The following is an 11724-nucleotide window of genomic DNA, read 5'->3' as shown; positions in this document are numbered from 1 at the left end:
AAAGATGAGCACTTCCCCTTGTAACTAACTAACACCTGGTTATCTCAGGACTTGCGCGCAATAGAGACAGGAGGTATCACAATCCTAATCAAGTGTAACTCCAATAGCTCAACTTCCAGGAATTTACCCTAAATAATAATTGACCAAGTGGAAGATGTATGGTCAAATATACTAACTTCCTATTAGTGAAGAACTGTGAAGCACACAGGTACCCAACTGGAGCGGATGAACTAAGCCCAGGAGAGTCACAGGGTCTTGTGATGTGAAGGCACAGGCCCAGCTCTCCCACTCGTTAACTGGGTGACCTGAGCAGGCGCCGCAGGTCCCTCATCCGTAAACCTCACTGGTTTACTGTGGGAATTGAGGCAATGCATAGAAAGTGCTTAAGCTGTGTCCAGCACGTAAACAACCACATGTCTGCTGTTAACTATTAATGGAACGCTAAATATTAAAATTATGTGGGAGGAAGTTTATTGAGTTGCCCAGATTTCATGGCATCCTGTTAAAAGAATAAAGGTTACCAACTCATGTGCACAGTAATAATTCCACATCTAGCTGTTCAGTGTGTGCGCATCTGTGCAAGAGAAGGATATCTAGATGGATGAAAATCACAATAACAACAATTTGGGCAGAAATATGGAGATTTTCGTAGCTATATTTTTCAGTTTTCTGCAATGAACACTTCTGACTGTACACCCAAAAAGGTAAAGAATGTTCTAGTTCTATGTAAAGGTGGGGCTTAATTTTTGCTTTTTCATTCTGACCCACAGAGGCAGCACAGATTATCTAAACAGTGATACAGGTTCAGGCCCTGTCTGAATCCGTACTTGCCGCGTGATGGTCAGTGGTGTCCTTAGGCGTAACAAAAATCAGTGGGCCCCGGGGCTGTTCGCCTGATCTGTGTCTGGAGGAAGAAAGGGGTGGGGAAGAGATCAGAAGCAAAGCAGGGATTGGAACAAACTGGGGGACAGGGGTGATGTGAAGAAGCTGATTCAAATTGTTGATACCGCCCTAGGATGGCTCTCACAATCATTCTTTTAACCAAAACGAGGTCTCTGAGGGGAAGGGATGAAGGGCCAGCCAGGTGTGTGCACCTGAACCCAAACTCCTCCAGGTGGACAGCCCTGTAAGGCAGTGCCAGACAGTCACAGCATGCCTCGCCGAGTATCAGATGCGGCCGGGAACCCTCCAGCGCTCTCGCACTGACATGAATTGCGAGTTAAGCAGATTCCTCAGCAATTCAGAGGATTTGAAAGTGATGGGCACTTGTGACTAACAGTAATGGTAGGTGGGGTGGAAAAAGGAGACCTTCCCGTGAACTTAGGGGGCACGTGGCCTGTCACAGCATCGAAAGGCTTCAGCACCTATTAATTCCCTGGCGACCCACTGCGGTGGTGTCATCAGACACATTGATGAGAGTTAGGAGTTCCAAGGCAGTGCATCCATATACCCAACTTTTACTCAAAAAGACTGGTGAATATTCCAGAATAATGTATGACAGTTACACCTGCCCCCGCTGGGCCCAGGTCAGCAGACTCATCATGCTGTGGGGCTATCACTCGCTGCATCTCTAGCTGAGTCACCCCCTCTTCCCGAGGCTCAGACGTCAGGATTAAAACAGCCTGATGCCACCCGAACAACTCAGTCCCAGGATATGCAGAACAGCCCCCACTACCGGCTCATCCTCCATGTTTCAGAGCCCAGGAAGAGGGAACTGCGGACACACCGGACCCACCAGGACCCAGCACAGAGGGAGATGAAGCTGCAGGGCTTTGGACACATTATGTAAGCCCTGATGCCCAGCGTCGACATCGGTAATGTAAAGAAAGCCAGATCTCACAGGGCTGGCGAGGGCCAGGTGACTTGATGCAGATGACGTGTGTGGGAAGAGCCCAGTGAGCCGCGTGCCCACACGGCCCTCGTGCAGCAGCCAGCAGTCAGCATCCTGATGCCGGAAAAACAAGGCGGAACAGGGACTGCAGGGACCCGAACCTGCCAGACAGGGGACTCCCCTACTCTAGCAGAAATTCTTCCCCTTGGTAGGGGTAGGAGTCCTTTTCTGGCGCTGTTTCAGAGAGAACAGAACTGCTAACAAGGGACCAACTTTCTAAGGGGCCTGGCCCTGACTCTTGGTAAATACAACCCTCCTGGGGAGTATTCTGGACTGAGGTGCATCCCCCCGAAACTCCAGTGTCAAAGCCCTAACCTCAGGATCTGAGAATGCAACTGTATTTGGAGACAGGGTCTTGAAAGAAGTTAAGTTAAAAATGGGTCCTTCGGGCGGGTCCAAATACCATCTAACTGGTGTTCTTAGATTCTAAAGAGGTTAGGACACACAGAAGAGACACCAGGGCGGTGACGCACACAGAGGAACAACCATGTGAGGACAAAGCGAGCAGGTCTGCAAGCCAGGGAGGCCTCGGGGAAACCCACTCTGCAGGCACCGTGAGCTTGCACTTCCAGCCTCCAGAACTGTGAGAAAATACATGTTTGTTGTTAAAACCACCCAGAGTGTGGTATTTTATTCTGGCAGCCCTGGCTAGGATCAAAGCTGGTTCAGGATCATTCGTAGGAGGCAAATTAATGCAGATTCCTAGGGCCCATCCTAAAGCCTGCGGCTAAATAGGTCTGAACTGGGGCCCTACCTTACAAACAAGCCTGGCCAGACCATTCGGACACAGGCCTCACTAGGGCCTCAACTCCAGGGGTGGCCCACAGATCACAGAAACAGCGCCACCTGCAGTTCCTGAGAAATGCAGTTTGCAAGGCCCACTGGACCTGTGAATCCCAACCTGCAGGTTCACAGAATCCCCTCGGGATCTGTAAGCACACTTTGAAGCTGAAACACAGCCCTGCAGGGCACCTTTCGAGAGTGTCAATAAATCGGAGTTCTATGGCCCCTAGGAAAGGGGTTGTAGAAAAAACTGGAATTCAGCGTTTTGCTTTAGCTTTTCCTTCCTAAATGCCCGGAGAACAAATTTTCTTATGAATATTACCAACCCTCTGGGAAAGTAATAATTAACTGTTTACAAGACACATTGTACTATATTATAAAAATATTACAAAAATAATTACATGGAATAAGCCACATACTTAGTTTATTATACACGTCTAATTGAAATCCACGAAAAGTTACATTCAAAACATTCTTTATGCACTATACTTGAAAATGTAAAATATAATACCAATTTAAGTACTTTCCCACATTAAACCAATTTTTCTTTTTCTAAAAAAATTTTTCCTAGTCATTTTAGCTTTCTGACACCATAATAAAATAGAACAGAAAGAGTACATTAAAAGAAAAACATTAGGTAGAATGTTGTAAAACTTTTAATTGACCCATCATATTTAACATTTCCAAGCCTATTTTCCTGCGCCTCATCTGCCCGCAGAGAGAATGATCCCCACAGTGACGACGGGTCAGCACTCTGAGAGCCAGCTGACACCGGACAAGCTGCTGGAACAGCTGGGGCACAGCTCCGCCTCTCCTCCAGCCCCTCCGTCCCATGAGGCCAAACAAGGAGGACAGAGGGGCTGAGGGGTGTGTCCAGGGCCCAGTCCCACATCAGCAGGAAGGTGGCGTCAGTGCTTGCAGTCCCAGCCTCACGCTGCACTGCAGTCATGGGGGATCTTCACACAGGGAGGGTGAGCTGGTTAAGAAGGCAGGTGATCCTCCCCCCGGATGCTTCGATACTTAGCCATGTCTTCCGGAAATACTTTAGAAAGTTCTTGAATCAACAGGCTTTTAAATTTCTACAAAGAAAACACATTATCAAAGGAGGTCTTCACATCAACACTCCAATAACTATTTAAAATATGCCTTTTGGAAGTTTAAACACATGACCCACTAAGCAATACAGGGCCATGGGACTGACCCGAGACTTCCACTGATCTCAAAGAGGAAATGACACCAATGGCAACATACGCAAAAGGAAGCGACAGTGCACAGCCCCGGACACCACCACCAGCAGCATGATTCTGTACTGCCCAAAGGCACCGGTGTGACAGAGCCTGCTGGAACTGTAAGCCACGTCCCTTGTGGCCCAGTGGCTGTGTTTACATGGAGAGAGACGCTTCTGCTGGCAAATATAATTCTCACTCAGCTTTGCCAAGCGAAATAGAACAATCAAAACCATTGGCCCTTGCTATTGATAAGGAGTGCACTAGGCTCTGAAGGTGACACTGGACTCAACAACTCCTCAATCCCAAATGGACAAAACAGAGATGAGGCTGTGGGCACCGTAAGAACAACTATGACAAAACACCACTTCTGATGTGTGCTGTTTACCACCAGGAGAGGATCACCTGGATGGGATTCTGGAAGGCCTGTGACCTGCCTGTGACTAGGCAGGTCTCCTTCTGACAGCTCCTCCCCTTGCTCCTCCACTCGGCCAGAGCGCCAAGAGGCCACTGTGTGACCATCCCTGCCTGCGCACATTAGCCATGGCTGAGCACATGTGTCCTAGTCTGGCAACAGGCATCAGTGGGAACAGAACACTCACGTCCTCTGTGATCCTGGAGCTCAAGCAGCTGACAGAGGAGACAGAACAAACAGAAAAAGCAAAATTAAAAGGTAAATCTTGACCAGCATTCTCAAGGAAAGAAGCTTTAGAAAAGGCTGGTCCCAAAGGCCTCTTTGAGGAGTTGAAATCATCTGAGACTGGAAGGATAGAGTCGCCTGTGCAAAGAGAACGTGGAAGAGCTCCAGGCGGAGAAAATGGCAGGAGAAGAGAACACAAATGAAAGGGTTGGATGTATTCCAGAACTGAAAACCAGGCCAGCGTGGATGGCCGGGAGGAGGAAGGGGCACGTGGTGTGAGCCGGGAGGAGAGGCAGGCAGGGGTCCCTGCCACACATGGCAACAGTCGCATGGCGCCAACAGAAATGAGTGGCCGCTAAGTCCAAATAAACAAAACACCAATTTGAACTACATTTGAGTCAATTTAAGAAAAAATTACGTATTAATGTCCAAGTGCAGAGAGTTCTCTATATCTCATCAAGGCAAAGAAAAACTAAGTGATCTGGAGAATTTCATGACAGTGGATATGGTAAAAAGAAGTTTGGAGGTCAGAAGCTGGACAAAGAGAAAAATCAATATTCAAGAATCCTCTAAACCAAAGAACCACGACTACAGAGAAAGCTTTCAAAGTAGGAATTACTACAGAAATAGAAAGTATCAATGCAATAAAAGTGCGTCTTAAAAAAATGAAAATGATCACAGCCAGTGAGAACTACCAATCACAAAAATTACCCTGGATTTTCTTAAGAGTAAGATTAGTGTATGCTTTTTATGCTATTACACAGCTGATATCTAATTTTACTTACTGCCTATTACACAATTCAGAAATCTCAATGTGTAAAGTTATGAAAGTCAATATTCTAGCAAGTATGGAAAAAAATGAGTCTCTTAACCACATTTCACAGAGAAGGCATCTCTTCCCAGTGTATTTCTGACACTCCTTAGAGTCTTACCTTCATGGTGTCGATCTTGCCTTTAACTTGCTCATTTTTAGCTAGAGCCCTCTCCAGGCACTCTTTGGTGTAAAGCTGGGGGTTTCGACCTTGATCTATATATCTGGAAACATGATACATTTCAATTAGCATTCCCATGACTGACACCTATTCTCACAGCTTTCTGAAAGATATGGGGGAAAAAGGTCAGGTATATATAACTGCACATGGCCTTGTTTAGTCAAAACCGAGTGTAGGAACCAGGGGAATTAAGATTTCCTCATTTACACAAGTACAGATAATCTGATTTCATTACTTCTGATAATAAGAACAGCTCATAAAATCAAGTAATGATCACTTATAAACCCAAGCACGCTTCACAAGCCGTACCACTTTACATTTGTTTAGCATTTGCACTTTTCAAAATCCGTTCATGTTATTTATTACCTTTTTGATCCTTAGAGCAGCTTGTATGGTAAGGCAACTCTTGACAAAAGAAAAAACTAAATGAGATCCAGGGGTTCGGGCCGGGGTGACACAGGAGGACCCTGCTACGATGCAGCCTCCACTCTAGGTCAGCCCCGCTGCTTGGCAAAGCCCCTCCTCCTCTGTGGACAAGCTTCAGGGGAAAGGAAAGGAGAACTACAAGCACAAGAGCCCCAGCCCTGACGGCCCCAAGATCGTTTACAAACCATTCCACTGCTTACAAAAGAAGAGGAGGCTTGATATACCACTTTACTAAATACACCTAAGTAACTTGAATATAACAGAGACATTCTGGCCAATTATTTCTAAACAGTATAAAACTGTTACTCAGAATTTTTGACACTTCCCCCAGATATTATCTTCAGTATCCTGAAGATTTAATTAAACATACTGCCTAGATCAATATCTATATTTTACCAAGAGCAGGCCACCTGCCTACTTCTGTACCCTAAAGAAATCCTTATCATTCAACTAAATTGAATCATTCATTATTTAAAAAACAAAAAACAAAAACTGAAAACTAACCCTACTTTCATTTTTTATAATTGAGGCCAAAAATACATAACCACTTCAGAACAAAGATATCATTAGGTTATTACTAATGGTATAAAAAGTAGCCTTGATAGATAGCAAAAGATAAAAACATCACAAGTTCTAGAAATTCTATTTCATTTCAGGGTTTTTGAAATAATGTAATGTGGCAAAATTACGGTTAGTTCTAAACAAAACCTATCCATTTCTCAAGAAAAACCTGACAGGCTCACAGAATAAGGTTAACCATGTCAGCTGACGATCGTTTCTTCAACAGCATGGACATCCGGCTCAGACTTGGTTCTTTGGAGACCCAAGGGTGAACCCACTCCTGCCCATACACACAGTCCTGGAGATAAGGGCCAAGCTCCTTTCATCTTAGCTAAAGACACAGTTGGTGTATATGAAAACGTACATGCTGCAAAGGCCACCGGGACCTGGAAATTCCTTCCCCATTGGGTAGACATCGACCATCGATTTGCAGATAAACTCCCAGCATCTACTCTGTATTAGGGCTCACTGGCATACTCTTCCTGATACCCCAGGTCAATGTCATCCATACCCGTGCCTAGCACTTCCCTCTGCCCTTAAGCAATCTGTTCACATCAGTCTCCATTTGTTCTGCTTCAGAAGACACAGTAGTTACTTGCCACTTGTCACTATATGCATCCCCATGCAGAAGAGCACAAAACAGGACGCTCTGTATTCCTGGACTCAGAAAGCCAAAGCCCAGAGTCTGGAGCTGTCTCAGGTGCAAGACCTTCATCCCACCTGAAGTCAGAGACCTCAGTGGTGCCCACTGAGCACAGGTAAGGAACATGTGGCAAAGTCATCAGCAGGTGAACAGAAGATCAGAGGCCAAGAAAACTACCTCTGTGTCCTGTCTTTGTAGGCACTAGAGCTAGAACTTGTATCTGACCTTTTGGGATGGAAAATAACCATAACTCTTTCCCTTTACGGCTCAAGGAAATTTAGTGATTTACATTTGCAGTTTTGCTGCAAGAAATACTAGAATGTTCTTGCTGTTCCAAGCCAGCACCATCAAGGAGAGGCTGCTCTGCACTGGTCAAGAAAGTATGGGTCTGGGGGTTTTGTCTTAACTCTGACACTTACTAGGTAAACAACCAATTGCAGTTACTTATCAGCTCCTTCACGTGTGAAATCAGAGACGTGACCAAATCAATGTGATAAAACCTGGATTTCAAAAACCTAAAAGCTTATTCCTGTATGTGTTTTCAGTACTATTACTAAGATAAGATAGATGCACACAACTCTCCCACAAAAAACAGTGAGCAGCCTCCCCAAACAGGCTTAGAATAAAAACCCTTTCTTTCCTCCTTCAACAGAACAGATATTTTCATTTCTCAGAACTAGCACTCCACGGGCAGTTTGGGAACATCAGACCAGACTGTTTTTCAGGTTGCTTTTGGCTGCCATTTTTTAAAAACGTACGATATAGCCCTTATAAGAATTTTCACCTCTTCAGGAAAAAAGGAAGTTTTGTGGCTGTTCTTCAGCCTAAGCAAGACTTTGAGAACCTATGATGTTTTTCACATATTTAATAAGCTTTTTTTACATGTAACTTTTTTTCAACAATACAATATTAAGGAGATACTTTTTTTAGTTTTGAAATCCCATTAGAACGCTTCCATGAGGGCAGGTATTTTTGTCGATTTTTTTCCACTGGCACATCCCCAGCACCCAGGCTGTGCCTACCACACAGCAGGCACTCAAATGTCAGCGATGAAGAAGTCACGATACCACACCACAATTGAACCAGATTTATACCCAAGACTAATACCAAGAATGTTACTTACTCAAAAACTTCTAATGGTACAGTAATATCATGAAGCTGCTGTCTGCACTTATCAATATCCTGTAAGCCAGTAACGATAAAATTCCTGGGGGAAAGGCAAAAACACAGGCGTCTGGTTAATTTCACTTGGCAGCATAAGCACCACCCACAGAGCTACCCAGCCAACTGCGGCTCCACACAAGTTCTACTCACACCTGTGCGGGTTACACACAGCTCTCACCTCTGGTTAGCTACAGGATTCCTAGCACACGATTACAGTTACAAAATACCCTTACATATTTGTGACTTTCCTTCTCAACTAGAAATTTCCAGTAAGGGGGATGGAGAGGGAACCTGGTGAAAAATATGAACCTTCTCTCCAAAACAACTACCTGCATATGACTGTGTGTGCGGTTTCAGCGAACACATGGGGCAGCGGACTATACTCAAAAGTCTGAGGGAAACAAAGCCATCCTGTCTAGTTTAGCTTCCTCTCCTCTCTGGAGACTTCCTACACAGGCAGAATGGCCTGGCTATTCCCACAGCACTGGGTATGGAACCTCGGCTGCAACATTTTCTGTGTCCGCGCCCCACAGAAAGCCCTTCTCGAAAGTGATGTACTTGTATTTGCATGTTCTCCATCCCAGGGCCTAGCACCATGAGCAGCACAAGGCTGGTGCCAAGAAATAATAATAATAAACGTCTGCAGCTTTTCTCAGCACCACTTCCCCCCCAGTTCCTCCACTGTCAGGCCTATGCAGCAGGTGGCTTCCGAGCCTCACCTTCTGAGGCCTAGTTTAGGGCGCGCACTCACTGCGGAGCCTGCCTCCCTTCTGGGGACAGGGACTGAATTCCCAGAAGAGCTCCGGGAGGAAAAGGCTGGGAGGGGGTTACACATAAGAGGGGAGACGCTAAAAAAGAAAGCATGATTCACTTGATAGGGAAACGGAAAACATATCATCTGGCCATGATTAAGTCTCCAAAGGGTCCTCAAAGAGGTTCCTCTAACGCAAACTGGGAAGGGGGCGGTTGGCAACAGGCGGCAGCGCGGGCCCCGCCCTCTGATAACAGCCAGGAAAGGCGCTCCGGGCTCCGAGACCAGACCAGAGGGCTGGCGGGGCAGGAGCAGCGGTCAGGCTCGGCTCTGGCTCCCTAGATCCCCGCTCCCCGAGCACACGCTGCCGGGCCAGGCCCTGGGGAGACGCCGGCAACCTCGGGCCGCCACTCACAGCTTCTGGTTGAGCCCGGCCTGGCTGCTAGGCTGGAAGTCACTGACGATGATGCCGAGCTGCCGAATGTTCTCCACGAACTTCTCCAGGTGCTCCTCTAGGTGGTCAAACTTCTCCGCCATCGCCGCGGCGCAACCCCCGCCCACAGACCCTCAGCCAGCTGCGCCGCAGGCGGGCCCTACGCTCCCACTTCCTGCTTCCGTCCGGACAGATACGACTTCCGTTTCCTCTGGGGGGCGCGCGGGTGAGCTCTTGGGGGCGGAGCCTGGTTAGCGGGACGGGCGTGTTGGGGGCGGGGCCTAAGTGCGGGGCGGGGCAGGCTTTCGGGGATGCCGTATGGATTCCGGTGGAGGTTTCGGCGCGCAGCGGGGCGAGTACTAACTGCTTGCACTCACATCAGACCTGTCTCGGTCATGGGAGAAGTTTGAAGACTTCGTGCAATGCAGCATCTTCAAGCAACACACACATGGATGAAAATCCTAAAGTTTGCATGAAGGACCAATAACGGTAGTCTCCCTGCCCCTCTCCCAGAACCCTTGGGATCAGCGCCGGCCTGCCTCCTTTCCTCTATGTAATCGGCGGCCACTTCCCCTAGCTCTTGCTGCTAACCATGCTTCCCGGACACCTGCTGCCTTCCTAGGTCAGGGTCTCACCTCCTCGGACCAATTCTGACCAAACAGCACCCTATGGGGTTGCCCTGTCTCTGAAAATAACCTCCCCTGCTTCACAAAGCTTTTAGTAAACTGCTGTTCATCTCATTGAAATTCAATTTAGATCATTTCACTCTGATGTTTAAGAAACGAAACTTTCCTGCCCGATGTCCTGTGATAGCTGATATCTCCTCCAGCCTGTTTGAGTTCCTCAAGTGATTTCTTTTACTGAATGTATTTGTGGCCTGTACTTTTCAGTGCCTAGAAACAGGCAAAGTGAGGGAGCTCCTTTTCTAGATGAATCTCCAGAGCCTCTGTCAGCTGTGACCAGAAATGGAAACCCAGAGAAGGTAAGTGACTTGCCAAACTTATGGAATCAGGGCACTCCAGTTGGTATGACAGGCTGGGCTGATACACAGAAATGTTACATAAAATACTTCTCTCCTGATTTAACAACAATTAACTTTAGGGAATTATAAAACGAGGTGGAGGCTGGGCACAGTGGCTCACGCCTGTAATCCTGGAACTTTGGAAGGCCAAGGCAGATGGATCACCTGAGGTGAGAAGTTCGAGACCAGCCTGACCAATATGGAGAAACCCTGTCTCTACTAAAAATACAAAAATTAGTCGGACGTGGTGGTGTGCACCTGTAGTCCCAGCTACTCAGGAGGCTGAGACAGGAGAATTGCTTGAACTCAGGAGGCAGAGGTTGCAGTAAGCCAAGATCATACCACTGCACTCCAGCCTGGGCAACAGAGCAAGACTCAAAAAAAAAAAAAAGAAAAGGTGGAAATAAAATACTGGACAAAAAAAAAATTTTGAAGTTATTAGGGAGAGGTAACGACATGGAGTGAATAGCCTTTCTCAATTTCATAAGTAAGAAAGAGATAGATAATTGATGGAACTTAGACTTTGGTAAGTATTTATTTTAAAAACTTAAGGGTATCTCTTTGCTAGTATATATAATTCCCAAACTAGTAGAGAGGGGAAGGGAATAAAGAAAACATAATCCACTCAATAGAAGGCAAGAATAGGAGGGAATAAAGAAACAAAGAACAAGCATGGAAAATAAAATGCACAAAATAAAGTGCAAAAATTAAAGGCACACAACTCAATAGCAAAAAAAAAAAAAAAAAAAAAAAAAAAACAAAAGAAGGAATTTAAAAATGGGCAAAGGACCTGAACACATACTTCTCAAAAGAAGACATAAAAATGACCAGCGAAAATGCTCAGCATCACATATCATCAGGGAAGTACAAATTAAAAGCATAATGAGATGTCACCTTACACTGTTAGAAGGGCTATAATCAAAAAGGCCAAAGATAATGGGTGTTGGTGAAAATGTGGAGGAAAGGGAACCCTTGTACACTGTTGATGGGAATGTAAATTAGTGCAGCCCTTATGGAAAATAGTATGGAAGTTTCCCAAAACTCTAAAAACAGAATTACCATATGATCCAGCGGTCCTACTTCTGAGTATATACTGTGAACCCCAAATATCTCAGTTAATTTAGAAAGTTTACTTTGCCAAAGTTGAGGACGCATACTCGTGACACAGCCTCAGGTGGTCTGGATGACATGGG

General features: G+C 46.1%; 1 protein-coding gene across 1 annotated transcript; it reads right to left on the bottom strand.

Annotated features, from left to right (window-relative positions):
• Positions 1-3081: 3081 nt before the first annotated feature.
• On the bottom strand, positions 3082-9724 carry MED10 (mediator complex subunit 10). The gene is made up of 4 exons (XM_011969400.1): positions 9493-9724; positions 8286-8369; positions 5473-5575; positions 3082-3753 (listed from the first exon to the last, which is right to left on the bottom strand). Exons 1-4 carry the CDS (start codon positions 9612-9614, stop codon positions 3655-3657), a joined length of 408 nt encoding a protein of 135 aa, XP_011824790.1. The 5' UTR covers positions 9615-9724; the 3' UTR covers positions 3082-3654.
• Between the last annotated feature and the right edge of the window lie 2000 nt (positions 9725-11724).

This window comes from Mandrillus leucophaeus, unplaced genomic scaffold (genome assembly GCF_000951045.1).
Source record: "Mandrillus leucophaeus isolate KB7577 unplaced genomic scaffold, Mleu.le_1.0 Scaffold89, whole genome shotgun sequence".
Classification (NCBI taxonomy): Eukaryota; Metazoa; Chordata; class Mammalia; order Primates; family Cercopithecidae; genus Mandrillus; species Mandrillus leucophaeus.
This window is presented reverse-complemented; position numbering and strand designations above follow the sequence as displayed.